Genomic DNA, 16,815 nt, shown 5'->3' on the forward strand with positions numbered 1-16,815 from the left:
AAGCCAAACAACGGTGGTTGCTACGCACGCTAATGGCAATTGTAATATCGCGATGAGGTCCGTAACTGATTCGTAAATCTTGGCGTTTCAGCTGAAACCAGGTGACTGCGAAGAATCACAGAAACTGAGCCCTTATCAGTAAAAACACTTTTTTATACAATCAGTGGTCTTTACTCAGCTTTTAATCACGGAAAAATCCCTAAATAAATTTACTGATGTTCCAACTACACACTATAATTGCTTCCTTTATTTTATATTTTATTTTCCAAATGTCCGTATACTTACGCTGTAAAATGATTTAATTTTACATTAAGTTAAATACAAGTTGCCCCCCCCCCCTCCAAGAAAAAACCAACCAAACAAGCAAACACAAAAAAACTCAGTAATCAAGCCAGTAAGCTACCAGCTTCAATGGAAATAAAGACAGATGTAACAATAAATTACATCTAATCTGCTACTTACTCAAAGCAAAGGCTTGTTTGCAAATTGCATTTTAATATCTTTTCATTGAAAAGTGATGACCCCTTGTGGGAGCTAGTGTTATATAAAAACAATTCCATTACTATGAAAATGATCAGCCCAGCCTGTAACTTCTCTTTTTCATATACATCTATTGCTACGCTAGTGTGAAAAACCACAGGAGAAACTAGTTTTGGCCCAACTTAGACCCACTACAGTCTGTATACATGTGAAATATAGCATATTGCATAACAGCCCTGTGATAGACCCCAGGGCAGATTCTTTTTTTGTGGCCGGGCAAACAGATTTATCCCTGTTAAAGTAACATAGACAGCTGTAATGTCTCTAGGCAACAAACAAGAGAAGCACACATTTCCCCACAAACTGAGTGGAGTAAGAATTCCTCATTTATCAGTCATGTTTGCTTGTTGATATATCAAGTATACACATATTAGAGCAGGGGTGGGGAACTCCAGGCCTCAAGAGCTGGTGTCCTGCAGGTTTCTCACCCTGGGTCATCACACCTGAATCAAATGATTAATTCATTACCAGGCCTCTGGGGAACTTCGAGACATGTTAAGGAAGTAATTTGGCCACTTAAATCAGCTGTGTTGGATTAAGGACATATCTAACACCTACAGGACACCGGCCCTCGAGGCCTAGAGTTCAACACCTGTGATCTAGACCCTCTACACCACTTACTGTACAGGCAGCAGAACATCTTCTCTAACTGAAGGATTCAGCTCCACTGCCACCAGAACACCTCTCAGACCACATCCTCTTTCCTTCTATAATACAGCATATCTGTTTGGCAGATACTAAAATTATTACATCATTTCAACTGCTATATAAAAAAAAAACAAAAAAACCCCAAATGGTATAGAACAAGTATTTATCATCACATCATGCCTACTTTAATGTAGTAATGAATATAATCACTTTGTTTATTGACATCACAGGATCATGTCATTCCACATAGTCTCCCTTCTTCTAGAGATGTCTCTAAAGAAGGTCTACAGCCATAAATACAGCAAAAAACTATACACAGTACATTGATAATCGCATTAGCTGCCCAAGATAACACACTCACTCATCAGGCTACATAAAAATAAGACAGTAACACACACACACACACACACACACATTCACTGCACTTCCACAGCTACACATGAACATTTTCATCCAGTTGTTATGACTCCAGGCCTTCAGAAGCTTTCATGGTCACACCTGTGCGATCAGCGCAGGCCGAGGATTTGCCTGCTCTTGAGCTGGCACATCTTCTCCATTTCACTCAGAGCTTGGCTCCGCTGGGCCGCTGCCTGCAGCCTCTTCAGCAGCACCAGCTCCTGGGACGGCGCGCTCTGCAGAGCATCGGGCCGCTGGTTCTCTTTGCTCTCGCCAGCAAAGTGGACCTTCTTCTTACCCGGAGAGAGGTTCTCCGCATCTAGACCAAAACAGTCACGTAAACTTGTTAACAAATCACAATCTCAACAGCTGTGATTCTGAGGTGTGTCGTGTGAGCTTTTAGAACTGCAACTTTTTAAAAATAATTTCTTTATTGTTGTATAAAAAAAAAATAAAATACATTTGATCCAAAGTCATTCACATTGTCGACACATGCGTTAAAACACACGTTAAAAGTAAACTGCTCAGCTCTGGTCTTGGTTCAGTAAGTTCAGAAGTCTTTGCTGGATTCCCATACCTATGTCTTTGTCATAGATCGGTGTCGTGTCCCTGTGGTGCTGTAGGCGGCTGTAATTCTTCAGCAAACTCTCCGCTCTGAAGCGGTTGATTCAAAATAAAGGGAAAAAAATTAAAATCAGCTGGAAAGACTGCCAAAGAATGGTTAGAATGAAAAAAAATGAATTGCTTAAATCATTTCTATCTTAAAAGTTTTTTTTACCGCACGAGCTTCTCATTTGCAAGTCGTTCACGAACACACAGCTCCTGCTCTCTTCCTGTAATTAAAAGACAAAAATGGACAGTTTCAGTTTGGGAATTTATCCCTCACTTTTCAAGAAAGTACACCCTCTTTCAAGTCTAAACACCAGGACATCCCTCAGAGGGTCTTAAAAATCAGGTAATATTTAAAAGGTTTCATTATGTCTGCACATGTAAAATCTTAGAATGAAAAGAGGAGGCATTTTATTTTATCATAGCTGTGTGTGACTAACAATCTCTTATTTCCACATATTTCTGGACAGACACACACACACACACACACACACACACACACACACACACACACACACACACACACACACACAGAGCTAGGAGCTGTAGGTGTAGAAGTAGGTCATCGTTTGGTTGCGACACCCCAAGCAACATGAACAAACCTGTTCCATCCACACAGGTTTCTTCAACTACACTTCCACCCTCTTAGCAAGATGTACCTAGTACTTTCTATGGTATTACTCAACTTTACTTATTGCTGCCAATGTGAAAACAAGTCCATAAACATGAGATAATACTGATGAGTCCTCTTTGCAGAAGAGGGTGTTCCTGTTAGAAGTAGCCTCTTCAAACTGATGTAAATCAAATATTTCTCTACTAAAAATACAATACACAGTTTTTCTAATTTCTCCCAAAATCTAGGCCAGACTACAGCAACACTGACAGACATATGCTTGAGGTATGTGCGGCTCAAAGCAGGGCTTAAAAAGGTCTTACTCTCCAGCTGCTCCTCACGTTCTTTCAGTGCTTGTTCTCGGTCCCGCAGCGCCTGCTCCTTCAGTCTGATCTCCGTGGCCGAGGCGTGCGCCGTCTCTGCCGGTTTGTGGAGAGGAACATCAGAATCAGCTGATCTCCTTTGGAGTCGCGACTGTGCCTTCCTCTGCTCCTCAGCAACCGCCTCGCTCAGCAGGCTGCTCTGGAGAATAGATTCTACAGAAGGTCTCAAATAGTCCTGCCAAGAGAAGGGGCCCATAAATGAAACATAAATAGCCTTTTTTGTTCCTGCCAATGTGGTGCTAGTGTCGCTGCCACTGCCAGTGGTTTCATTTTGAGAACTAGTTCCCATTTCCACAAGTTTGAGGTCCAGTTATTATGTAATGCTGCTAGCAGAGGCTAGGGTAATATCTGTTGGCACTTTAAGGGTGGAAATGCCCCGAACCCATTCCAGATCAGACGCCAGCATCACGTCGGTGCAAAACCTTAGACCGCATAAAAGATGGATGTAGCCACCATGACATCCCAATCCACATGTCAAGTGTCCTTGGACAAGATACTGAACAACAAATTGGCCCAGTTCAGGATCTACCGAAGAGTGAGCAAGCGTGAGAAAGTTAGAAAAAGCACCTAAAGGCACCGTATGAATGTGTGTGAGAATGGGTGAATGTGGGTGGTGGTAAAAAGTGCTTAGAGTGCTCATTTAACTAGAATTTACAAAATTAACTTCACGTTTTATTCAGTGACCTAAAACTAGCACTTGAGTCCATAAAGTCATGGGAAAGTAGTTACTGAGGGCCAGTTTGCCATGGAAGGCACTAAAACTAGAGCAGTTGCCCCCTGCAGGCTGTTAGAAAGAATGCAAGGTTTGAAGTATTTCTGCACAGACTTCCCCTCTTCCAGATGTGGACACGTGGTCCATCTTTTATACCATCTAAAACAATCAGATAGCTCAGGCACCATATCATGTAAATTTTAAAAATAAATTCAATTCCAACCTTTAAGTTGAGCATTTTGCCGAGCAGAGTGTTCAGCTCCTCAGAGTACCGGTACGGGATCCTTCTGAATTTGCCCTCTCTGATCTTTTCTGCCAGCTCTTTTTGGTTGTAAGCAGTAAAAGGAGGCCTGGAGAGGAAAAAGAAAAATGCAGGAAAAACTGCAAGATCTGCTGCCTAACAGTTTGCAGTGGGGAAATCAGCTAAAGTGGAACAGCTGGAAAACTTACGATAAGGCACAGAGTTCGTAGAGCAGACATCCCAGAGACCAAATATCAGACTTCTCGTTGTATGACATCCGGTTTATTTGTTCCTGACAGAAAAAAAAAAGATTATATTTGTCCCCATTTTTTTTTAATCATGAAGTAAAACAAAGATTAACAAACAAGAATAAAATCAAAAGTTCAGGCAAGGAAAGTTGTAAGCTCAGATTAAACACTTCAAACTCCAGCAGCATGAAGCCACTCACTGGAGACATGTAGTACGGCGTCCCGACAAACGTCTTTGCAAAGCTGGTGTCATGGTTCAGGATCCTCGCCAGGCCAAAGTCGCCCAGTTTGACATTCTGCTTGATGTCGAGGAAGATGTTGGCTGGTTTCAGGTCCCGATGAAGGACTGTGGCCCTGCCGTCACTCCGCCTGTGACACTCCTTCAGGGCCAACGTGAGCTGGGCCATGACTCGCAGGATGAACTGCTCCTCCAAATAGCGCCTGTCAAGGTAAAAAAAACACATGCATACACCGATGAAGGGAAAGGATTCACCAGCATGCAACAGTCAGTATCATTTAGCATTCAACCCCACCTCTCCTTGATGCAGCGGCTGATGAGACTGGACAGGTCGCCGCCTTCGCAGTACTCCATGACAATGTACAGAGTGGTGTTTGTCCGGTCTATGATGCGGTCGTAGTACCTCACTATATTTGGGTGTTTGAGCTCCCTCAGCAGGTTCACCTCTGACACCAGCATCTGCTTCTCACCCTCTGCCATGGTGCCATAATCCAGCTCCTTCCACACCAGGATCTACGATACAAACCAGCTTTGAATTAACCAGAATTACAGAGATAAAAGTCAAAGAACCGTGGTTATCTGAATCAGAGATCAGAGAATGTCTTTCCATAAAGGCCAGTGTCGTAAGAAGACAAGTGGAAGCTATGGAAAAGTAAAGCTAACTCGGGCAACTTGTCTTTATTCTAGAACACGGGTGGGGGAACGCTAGGCCTCAAGGGCTGGTGTCCTGCAGGTTTTAGATGTGTCCTTGATCCAACACAGCTGATTCAAATGGCTAAATGACCTCATCAACATGTCTCCAAGTTCTCCAGAGGCCTGGTAATGAACTAATCATTTGATTCAGGTGTGTTGATCCAGGGTGATATCTAAAACCTGCAGAACACCAGCCCTTGAGGCTTGAGTTCCCAACTCCTGCCCTAGAAGAATAGAATAGAATTCAACTTTATTGTCATTGCACATGCACAGGGCAACGAAATGCAGTTTGCATCCATCCAGAAGTGCTTTAGTGATATAGATATATTACAATATATATTAGCAATAATATAGATGTGAGTATATTACAGAAATGGGTCTATTATGGTATGTTATAATGTACACGGTATGAAGTATGTTGTGAATATTGTATAACTATAAGTATGTACAGGCTGTAGTGAGTACAAGCTATGTACAGGCTATGAACAGGATATAAATATGAAAAACTATACAGAATATGAAATAAATAACTTTACAGAAATCTGAGATATACAGCTATACAGAAATGGGAACTATGCAAGTTGTAAACAGTTGTAGGATTAAAGATTATCGAATGTACAGAATGATTATTTACACAGAGCTATACAGTAGTGCAGTTAAGATAAGTGAGGGTGTAGATAGTTTCTAGAGAGGCTATATAAAGTGCTAGTGGTTGTGAGTGGTGGTTCAGTCCATGTTATTATTGTGTGTTTGAGGGTACAGTTGTCCATTGTGGGTAGGGATGGGTATCGTTTAGGTTTTATCCGATACCGGTGCCAAATCGGTACTTTTGAAACGGTGCCGGTGCTTAAACGGTGCTCGAACCGGTGCTTAAAGAATGGAGAACACAAACTTTGTCCAAAAACCTCTCATGTTCAGCTGTTTGTTTGTTTTTTGTAAAAAGATAGCAATGTTAGCCTTTTCTGCAGCTATGGGGCATATATGGTATCACTCTTGGCTGGAAGCAGTGCTTAAACAATGGAAAAAAAACACAAACTTTGTCCAAAAACCTCTCATGTTCAGCTGTTTCCCACTTTTTCTTTGGTCATTTTAGCCTTTTTGTCCAGGGTGAAGGGAGTATCTGCCATCAAACAAGAGGACAGCCGCATGTAGCTATGATGATGTTTGCTAGTTCACCTTACATGCATTAATGTAATAACGTGGTTAGCCTACTCAACGTAAATTACACTCGAACAACATTAAGCGACTCACGCAGAGAAGAACGGCTGCTGCTGCCATCATCATCCTCATCATTTCTGCTACACTGGCAGGGCTAGGGGCCAGGACTCTCCTCTTCGTGTTTTTGGGGGATGTTGCTCCGGGTCCGATAACTGGCAACCCACCCAACGTGCACAGTGTGAGGTCTTGCAGTAAGCTATCAAAATGCGGCGCATTTCTCGGCTTTTAAAAAAAACGCTATGCGTCGCCAGGTGTTTCATCGGATTCGAGGTGTTACCTCCTTTGACAGTATCACAGTATCAGCTTAAAGCACTTGTTGCTGCTGAGTTTGCATATTTTGCTGTGAAGTACAGCCAGACTTTTGACCGCTTCGCCTTGGGCATTTTTAATCTGTAGCTCTGCTCTAACTGAACGTACGTACCTGGCCCCGCCTACTATCCTGGGAAACGTAAAATGATTGGCTAGAAGTGTATCACAGCTCAGGAAAAAAAAGCACCGAAATAAAGCACCGAAATGTGCGCTGCTTTTCGGTCTGGTTACTACCGTTTATGTCAGAACCGGTGCCATCATGGCACCGGACACCGGTACCCATCCCTAATTGTGGGTGTGTGTATGTTCAGTCCATGAGTTTAATGTGGGTCAGATGTCAGGAGGCAGAGAAGGATAAACTGCATACAATGTCTTAATGTACAATCAAATGTATTATGTTATGAATTGAGTTATGAAATGCTCCTTAAAATAGGGACGGCATTTAAACACGTCACTGTTGCCAATGGCTATAAAACCAGAAAAACAGGCTTTACTGTCAGACACAAACGTAAATAATAACTGATTACAGCACAGCAGGAAGAGTATTAGGTAAATACAGGAATTTACACAATACAGACCTTAAAAAGGGCCTCTGGGGGGGTGACTATATAGCAAGGCCAATCACAATCAAGGATTTCGGCACCAGTATACTCTTGTGGGATATTGATCTGGGCCCTGTGCTCACTGTCTGAGAAGCCTTGGAGAACTTGTGCTGTCTGTAACATCATTCAGCATGACCAGTGTGGTGCTGGGTGAGTAAGGGTCTGTGGAGGTATATCCATGAAGGGACTGCCATTAGGTATTGGGATGAAATCCTGGGTTCCTCCTGCCATTCAAACTACTGGGTACATTTTGGCAAAATCTACACATTATTTTTTACTTTGAGTTTCAGGGTCTTTAAATTAAGCCCTCCAAAGGTAAATCATTTAATAATTTTCACTTTTGTCAAGGGATCTGGCATCATTTTATTGCTAATGCATTACCCAGTCTATATGAGTGTAAATATCCAACATGTTTATCTCCCCATTGAGAGCTGATGTATTTTCAAAGTAACCCTTGACCCAAAGAAAGGAATTTCCTTCATTGGAATAATTAAGTTACCAACAACAACAAACGTTTAAAAAAAAAAAAAAAAGATGAAGTCAGTAAAATAAAATAGTAAAACATAAATATCTAATATCAATATAAAAATTAACATAAAATATTAAGTCATTAATAACTGACCTTTTTAATCTAACGCTGCTCATTTTTAAGGTCCACATTATAAGCTAACAGCTTACATTTTCAAAATTTCTGTAACGCTACAGGCAGGTAGCTACTTGTTAGCGGTTTGAAATAAAGTTTATTGAGGTGGGGGGAGGAAAAAAAACATGACTGCGACAATATTGCCTCGCGGACTCACGGACAGCAGGTGAGTTTAACCCACAGGTATGCGGGAAGTGTGTTTTACTCACCTTTCTGTCAGCTTTTCTCTTTATTTTCTGGCACCTTCCATATGAACCGGAGCCTATAGTGTGCAGCACCTCGTAGTCCTCCACCCGGGACGGCATGCTGATTTGTAACCGATTCTAACGTTCAAAACTTACCGGACTGGCGTCACCGTCAGCTAACGGCAACGTAAATATAAACCGGAAGTAGTGTCCTTCAACACAGGCTCTCAGTTTAATCCTAAACCGCCTTTTATGTCTATGTATATGTTTAAATGGTCATTTCCTTATATTTCTTTCCTCTATCGTGTACTCGTGTGTTAACTACCAAAACAGGAAGTGATTACTCTCTGTTTAAATTGGTGCCGAAATCCTTGATTGTGATTGGCCTTGCTCGCGCAGCTGATTGGCAGCCGATTGGTCAGCGCAGAGACGCAACTTGTGAGGTTGCTAAGCGCCGGAGTACCGCGAGAGTTGAGCGGGTAGACGACGCACAGGAGTTGTGTTCCACGAGGTGGCGCCAGAATCGCATGGTCCGGGTGAGCGCAACTGCGGGTTTGGGAGCCGGCATCTGCGCAGCGTGAAGGTAAACGGGGTCAGGAAATTCATTTATTCAGGAAAATTGAATTTTACGATGGTTGTATTTTTTTTTTTATACAAAAGACGGAACTGGGATTTGCCATTGATTTTGAAATGTATTTCTCTCTGAAGTGGAAGGAGATAGTATGCACAGTTTTTTTTTGTGTATATTGAAAAGAAGAATGCGGTTTTAGTAACGTGTGGCCCGACATATGAATGACACCTCAGCAGCACTGCCGGTTTTGAGCTCCCAATAAGATTACATTTCTCTTTCACAACCCAGCTTTATTAGAATTCATATATATAATACAATTGTAATTATAGGGAGAAAGATAAAACCCTTTTATACTGTTTTGCAGAGATATAGGGGGATCTAAAAATTGTCTTTTTTTAAAAAAGACACATAATAACAAAATGTAGTATTTCTTTAACTTTTTCTGCAGAATATTTATTGAAAATCATTGGAGAATTAATATATTTACTGGCAGTTTTTAGTGTTTATGTAATTCTGTTAGGTTAGTATGACATTGATTCTTTTATTTTCTACATGTAAGGTATGCACAATTTAAAATATGTAAAGACAAAAAATTTTTACTTGCTTGACAAAAGCTTCTGTTTACCTCTTGGGCTTGTCTTTTGTACTGGGGGACTGGGATTTATGGTTTTACAAGGAACAGCAGGAGTAGCTCTCTAGAATATTAATCATGCAAAGAAGGGAACAGCTCGATAAGATATCCATAACAAAGGATCGAGTAACATTTTTTTTAAGGCTATGTGGAATCATTGGAAAACCTAAATGAGGTCTGAAGCAGTCTGAACGATCAAATTAAAAACATGCATCTGTGTAAATGTTTGCCATCTCTGAAGTTGGGGGAGAATCATCTTCGGGGACACAAAAAGGTCACCGACTGTTAGTGCCCGAGACTGCATATGTTAAAAGCTGGTAGTCGTCTTATTGTCACTGGTCATTTGATTTGACCAGCAGGACCTCCTGAAGAGTCGCCATCTGAGAGCGGCAACACGAGCGACCTCTCACTCTGCTCTCACTTGCATATGTCCTACAGACAGTCTGCTCTGACCGACTGGCACTGACGGAGAAGAGGGAGGGAAAAGAAAAAAAAAAGGTGGTAGTGGCAACTCAAATTGCCATCCACATGTTTTTGTTTGTTTGTTTTTTACACAAACAAATAATAATAATAATAATAATAATAATAATAATAATTGTGGTACTGCACGAGGAAGGAATTATATCATATATATATATATATATATATATATATATATATATATATATATATATATATATATATATATATATATATATATATATATATATATATATGTAAGGAAGGTCCTCATATCACATGTGTGAGGACAGGGAGACAGTGGTCAGGGTAAGAGTGACAGATGGGTTCAAGGTGGGGGTGGGATTACATCAGGGATCGGCTCTGAGCCCCTTCTTCTTGTTTGCTGTGGTGACAGACAGGTTGGCAGATGAGGTCGGGTAGCAGTGTCCGTGGACAATGATGTTTGCAGATGACATTGTGATCTATAGTAAAAGTAGGGAGCAGGTGGAGAAGATCCTGGAGAGGTGGAGGTATGCTTTGGAGAGAAGAGGAATAACGTAGTAGGTAGAAGTAGAAGCAAGACAGAATACATGTCTGTGAATGAGCGGGAGACAGGTGGAAAGGTGAAGCTACAAGAAGTAGAAACAGAAGAAGGTGGATGGTTTAAATATCTGGGCTTAGGTATGCAAAACCCAGGAGAGTCCTATTCTCGGTATAAAGAGCATTGTCTTTAATTAAAGCAGGAAAAAATAAGAGCGAATCATTAGCAGACAAAGACCAAATTTTGGACGTTTTTTCAAGCTGACGGAATCATAACTGGACAATGTTTTTTACTTCAGCATTAAAGCTGAGTGTCAAAAATCACTCCAAGGTTTCGAGAGAACTGCTTGACATCTTTGGTCACTGAGCTATCCTTTCTGTGGACAAGATTTGAATTTTAGAAACTTATGAGATACTCAGCATTTGATATCACTTATAGGCATTTTTTATTATTTGTTTTTTGGGAAATGTGTTTGTGGCGTGATGTGTTTTTTGTATTTATTTATTTATTTATTTATTTTTAGATATTTTAGTCTAATTCACTTTGTCAAACAGGTTGTATTTATGTGATTTCTTGATTCAACAGGTCTGCCAGTAATCAGGACTGGGTGTAGCGAGTGAAACTGAATTCAGGTTTCCAAAGAAAAAGTAGTTAATCACAGTTAATGATTTAACAAGAGGGGCAAAGACTTTTTCACATAGGGCCAAGTAGGTTTAGATAGCTTTATTTCCCCTTAATCGATGAGGGAAAAAAAGCATGTTTTATTTACTCAGGTTATCTTTATCTAATATTAAAATTTGTTTGATGATTTCAGTGTGACCAACATAAAAAAAGGAAGAAGAAAAAAAGGAAAACAAAGTGGGCTAAGGATGGAGCCTTGAGGAATGCAACAATTAAAATTGGCAACAGAGACGCCACAGAAAAGGTTTTGTTCAATGAGTAGGAGCCTACGAACTTTTTTTTTTTTTTTAGAGCAGATCCCTTAATCCCAATTCATGATTTACTAAGAAATTGATTCAAAAACTGCATAATTTAATTCATTCCTCAGATTTCTTACCGATGTGATCTTGTTATCAGCCTATATTCTCATTTTCATAATTTTGACATCCACTTTAGTGATGGGTCGTTCGCGAACGAAATGGCTCTTAGAGCCGGGTCTTTGACGTGAACGACGCGCTCTCTCTCTCTCGCACTTTTTTCCGCTTCACTCCGCATGCGAGCCAGCAGAGTGAAGCTGACCCCCCACCCACTTGAAACGTAAAGGCAAATAGGCAGAGCGGTTAGGGCTACGTTTGTGCAGATTTGTGCAGGTAAAATTAGCGTTTGTGCTGCTACGGTTTCCGAGATATTAAACTTTATTTTATAGGTCATTCAAAGGTCACCATCCCCCCAGACTGCTCCAAAACGGGCCAAAATGGTCTACTTTTTTAGTGCTACGTTTGTGCTGGTTTGTGCAGGTAAAATTAGCGTTTGTGCTGCTTCTGTTTTAAAGATATTAATGAAAATGTAAAGGTCAACCAGCCCCCCCACATTACCCAAATCCAACAAAAGTGGTATCAAACGTTTGTGCTACGTTTGTGCTGGTTTGTGCTGCAAAGATTTTCGTTTGTGCTGCTATCATTTTAAAGATATTAATAACAATTTCTAGAGGTCATCAGAGGTCAACCAGCCCCCCCACATTAATTAAATCAAACAAAATGGGTGTCAATCAACTGTGCTACGTTTGTGCTGGTTTGTGCTGCTAAAATTTTCGTTTGTGCTGCTTCTGTTTTAAAGATATTAATGAAAATGTAAAGGTCAAAAGGTCAACCAGCCCCCCCACATTACCCAAATCCAACAAAAGTGGTATCAAACGTTTGTGCTACGTTTGTGCTGGTTTGTGCTGCAGAAATTTTTGTTTGTGCCGTTATTATTTTAAAGATATTAACAAAAATTTCTAGAGGTCAACCAGCCCCCCCATATTAATGGAATCAAACAAAATGGATGTCAAACGTTTGTGCTGGTTTGTGCTGCAAAAATGTTTGTTTGTGCTGCTAACATTTTAAAATGTTTAATAAAATAACGTCTTGATGCGTGCTTAATCATCCAGGTAAGTAAATCCCAAAAGGTTGATTCTGTTCATCTGGACATTTTCAGTTGGAGAAACGTTTCGTCACTCATCCAAGTGACTTCTTCAGTCTCAGCTGACTGCAGGTTTCCCCAACCTTATAAACAGTACATTTGCATAGTGAAGGAAACTAGCGCCACTGAATGAACAATGTGCCGGGGGGTTAATTCCATGATTGTTAGTATGCAAATTCTTATGACCATTGATCAATGACAACTAATCAAAGCCTATTGATCAATGGCAGTGAGTACCATTCACAGAAAGTGGGGAATGGCTACAATCACAGCATTGTAGGATGGCGAAAGATGTACCCTTGGGCCCCCCTTCTCGATCCAGAGATGGTCAGCATCCTGACAGCCCGATGGACGAAGCTGTCTCTCAGTCTGCTGGTTCTGCCCCAGAGGCTCTTCAGTATCCTTCCTGATGGCAGCAAACTGAAGACGCTGTTGAAGGGATGAGTGGAGTCACCTGTAATGGAGACGACCTTCCAGATGAGGCAGGTGCAGTAGATCTCCTGGGGAGGGAGGCAAGAGAGGTCCCCACAATGCTCTCGGCTGCTCTCACTACCCGTTGTCATTTTTTCCTGCAGAACCCAATGCAGGAGTCATACCACACAGTGATGCAGCTGGTGAGGATACTCTCAACTGTGCCTCTGTAAAAGGTGCTCATAATGGGGGTTGAATCTCTTGTGCTTCTCAGTTTGCAGAGGAAGTAGAGTCACTGTTGGTCTTCTCCACATTCAGGGACAGGTTGTTGTTGCTGTACCACTCTGGCAGATGGTTAACTTCACCCCTGTAGTAGATCTCGTCGTGGGTCAGCAGAGTGAAGAGAAGGGAGCTCAACACACATCCTTGGGGAGCCCCCGTATTCCGTGTTCTTGGGCTGGAGGTGTTGCTGTTGACCCGTACTGTCTGCTGTCTTCCTGTCAAGAAATCTAGCAGCCCGTTATACAGCAAGGTGCTGATCCCCAGCAGATCCAGTTTGTGAATGAGTTGCTGGGGAATGATGGTGTTGAATGCTGAACTGAAGTCTATGAACAGCACTCTGACATATGAGTCTCTAGTGTTCAGATGTGTGAGGGCTGAGTGAGGGGCAGTTGAAATTCCATCATCGGTTGAGCGTTTTGACCGGTATGCGAACTGAAATGGATCCAGGTTGGGGGAAAGCAATAATTTGATTTGATGCATGACTAACCGTTCAAAGCACTTAACTTAATAATGATGGAGGTGAGTTTGACAGGACGGTAGTCCTTAAAGCAGGAGATAGATGACTTCTTGGGTTCAGTAATGATGGTGGAGGGATCTCCACACACTGTCTGGGGATTGTGTCACCACGGTCTGTAGAGTGGGCTTGTAGTCTGTGATGGTTTGTATTCCTTGCCACTGCCTCCAAGTATCTCTGCTGTCGCTGAAGCTTTGCTGTAGCTGATGCCACGTGACAGGTTTGCCCTTGCTGTTCTTAGACTCACCTAATTCCCGGCTCTGAAGGCTTGCATTTTTCAACTTTAGGAGCATTTAAACCTGACCTGTGAGCCATGGTTTCTGATTGGCCCAGACAGTGATAGTCCTGGTCTCTGTGACATCATCGATGCATTTTGGGATGTAGGCAGTGACAGTTTCTGTATATTCCTGAAAGTCTGTGGTGTTGTCGTGTGTGGCGGCCTGTGGTGGAAAAGCAGTGCCTCTGAGGACCCTTCTGGCCACACCTGTACCTGCTTACGAACTGGTTTGGTGACCTGCAGTCAGCTGAGACTGAAGAAGTCACTTGGATGAGTGACGAAACGTTTCTCCAACTGAAAATGTCCAGATGAACAGAATCAACCTTTTGGGATTTACTTACCTGGATGATTAAGCACGCATCAAGACGTTATTTTATTAAACATTTTAAAATGTTAGCAGCACAAACAAACATTTTTGCAGCACAAACCAGCACAAACGTTTGACATCCATTTTGTTTGATTCCATTAATATGGGGGGGCTGGTTGACCTCTAGAAATTTTTGTTAATATCTTTAAAATAATAACGGCACAAACAAAAATTTCTGCAGCACAAACCAGCACAAACGTAGCACAAACGTTTGATACCACTTTTGTTGGATTTGGGTAATGTGGGGGGGCTGGTTGACCTTTTGACCTTTACATTTTCATTAATATCTTTAAAACAGAAGCAGCACAAACGAAAATTTTAGCAGCACAAACCAGCACAAACGTAGCACAGTTGATTGACACCCATTTTGTTTGATTTAATTAATGTGGGGGGGCTGGTTGACCTCTGATGACCTCTAGAAATTGTTATTAATATCTTTAAAATGATAGCAGCACAAACGAAAATCTTTGCAGCACAAACCAGCACAAACGTAGCACAAACGTTTGATACCACTTTTGTTGGATTTGGGTAATGTGGGGGGGCTGGTTGACCTTTACATTTTCATTAATATCTTTAAAACAGAAGCAGCACAAACGCTAATTTTACCTGCACAAACCAGCACAAACGTAGCACTAAAAAAGTAGACCATTTTGGCCCGTTTTGGAGCAGTCTGGGGGGATGGTGACCTTTGAATGACCTATAAAATAAAGTTTAATATCTCGGAAACCGTAGCAGCACAAACGCTAATTTTACCTGCACAAATCAGCACAAACGTAGCACTAAAAAAGTAGACCATTTTGGCCTGTTTTGGAGCAGTCTGGGGGGATGGTGACCTTTGAATGACCTATAAAATAAAGTTTAATATCTCGGAAACCGTAGCAGCAAAAACGCTAATTTTACCTGCACAAATCTGCACAAACGTAGCACTAAAAAAGTAGACCATTTTGGCCTGTTTTGGAGCAGTCTGGGGGGATGGTGACCTTTGAATGACCTATAAAATAAAGTTTAATATCTCGGAAACCGTAGCAGCAAAAACGCTAATTTTACCTGCACAAATCTGCACAAACGTAGCACTAAAAAAGTAGACCATTTTGGTTTGTTTTGGAGCAGTCTGGGGGGATGGTGATGTCATCAGCAAAAAATATAACTTTTAATATCTCAGATACTGTAGCAGCACAAACGCTAATTTTACCTGCACAAATCAGCACAAACGTAGCACTAAAAAAGTAGACCATTTTGGCCCGTTTTGGAGCAGTCTGGGGGGATGGTGACCTTTGAATGACCTATAAAATAAAGTTTAATATCTCGGAAACCGTAGCAGCACAAACGCTAATTTTACCTGCACAAATCTGCACAAACGTAGCACTAACCGCTCCGCCTATTTGCCTTTACGTTTCAAGTGGGTGGGGGGTCAGCTTCACTCTGCTATGCGAGCCTTGTGCTTTACGCTGGGCAGAGGGGGGAGGGGCGGTAGTTACACTGAGTAGCACAGGAACAGAGCCGGAGGGAGAGAGAGAGAAAGAGAGCCAGGGACAACAACGTCACATTAGAAAGGTATAGTAATCATCCACAACTATTTTCGGTTGCAGATGATAAAGGATTCAGAAAGTTTATTCATGCAGGCCCATATGACAGAGAATATGCATCTTCTTTTTGTTTTCATATTTTAATTGATATTTAATTGTGTTGTGGTTTGCAGTGTTTTGTGTTGTTTCACTTTAAATTTGTAAAAGGAAAAAGCTGAAGATTTAAATAGTTAAAAGTTGAAATGTGAATAGTTGATTTTTGTATTATATGATTTATTTATTACATTTTATGTGGAGTGAATAAATAAAAGTATATTTACGGTGGCCCCTAGAGACAAAGCACATACAAACTTCAAATCACGTACAAACTCTGAAGCACGTACAAACCCTGAAGCACGTACAAACTCCAAAACACGTACAAACTCCAAAACACGTAAAAACACGTACAAACTCCGAAGCAAGTAAAAAGTCAGAAGCACATAAAAAGTCAGAAGCATATAGAAACTCAAAACACGTACAAAAGACAACAGAAGTGCTCCAGGATGCTGGGCGCAGTGTTGAGCTTTTGTTACCTAGTGGCTACACAAGCCAGCAAGTACCAACGACCGGATTTGGTGTGTGGTAGTAACAGGTAAATGAACTTTTTTTTTTTTTAATTATTTGAATATATATGAATGCTTGTGTATAAATACACAAACAACACACATATGCTTTCAATTGTGTAATTTAAGTGATCTAGTAGCTCTGCTTTGGAAGTTCAGTTCATGCTAGAAATGTGTTTTGGAGTTTGTACGTGTTTTGTCTCTAGGGGCCACCGCATATATTTATATATAAACATATATAAATAAAACCACT

General features: G+C 41.2%; 1 protein-coding gene across 3 annotated transcripts; it reads right to left on the bottom strand.

Moving 5' to 3' along the window:
- Positions 1-1,319: 1,319 nt before the first annotated feature.
- nek2 (NIMA-related kinase 2) lies at positions 1,320-8,626 on the bottom strand. Of its 3 annotated transcripts, XM_080882579.1 has the most exons (10): positions 8,303-8,626; positions 7,427-7,612; positions 4,924-5,141; positions 4,591-4,831; positions 4,352-4,434; positions 4,125-4,251; positions 3,130-3,364; positions 2,363-2,417; positions 2,162-2,238; positions 1,320-1,903 (listed from the first exon to the last, which is right to left on the bottom strand). In XM_080882579.1, the coding sequence occupies exons 2-10, from the start codon at positions 7,574-7,576 to the stop codon at positions 1,695-1,697; spliced, it is 1,395 nt and encodes a 464-aa protein (XP_080738705.1). In that variant the 5' UTR covers positions 7,577-7,612; positions 8,303-8,626; the 3' UTR covers positions 1,320-1,694. The 3 variants fall into 3 exon arrangements, with proteins under 3 accessions (XP_080738705.1, XP_080738707.1, XP_080738706.1); XM_080882581.1 differs by lacking the exons at positions 7,427-7,612; positions 8,303-8,626 and adding an exon at positions 6,573-7,123 and having other exon boundaries at positions 1,322-1,903; XM_080882580.1 differs by lacking the exon at positions 7,427-7,612 and having other exon boundaries at positions 1,324-1,903.
- Between the last annotated feature and the right edge of the window lie 8,189 nt (positions 8,627-16,815).

Source organism: Rhamphochromis sp. 'chilingali' (assembly GCF_963969265.1).
Source record: "Rhamphochromis sp. 'chilingali' genome assembly, chromosome: 5".
NCBI classification, from domain to species: domain Eukaryota; kingdom Metazoa; phylum Chordata; class Actinopteri; order Cichliformes; family Cichlidae; genus Rhamphochromis; species Rhamphochromis sp. 'chilingali'.

Bases quoted from the DNA above. Each gene is read 5' to 3' on its own strand.
- nek2 (XM_080882579.1), bottom strand. From the start codon at position 7,576: ATGATGTTACAGACAGCACAAGTTCTCCAAGGCTTCTCAGACAGTGAG. The intron at 2,239-2,362 runs GTAAAAAAAACT...CAACCGCTTCAG, and splicing joins GCAAATGAGAAGCTCGTGCG to AGCGGAGAGTTTGCTGAAGA. The intron at 1,904-2,161 runs GTATGGGAATCC...GTTTTGGTCTAG, and splicing joins GATCTATGACAAAGACATAG to ATGCGGAGAACCTCTCTCCG.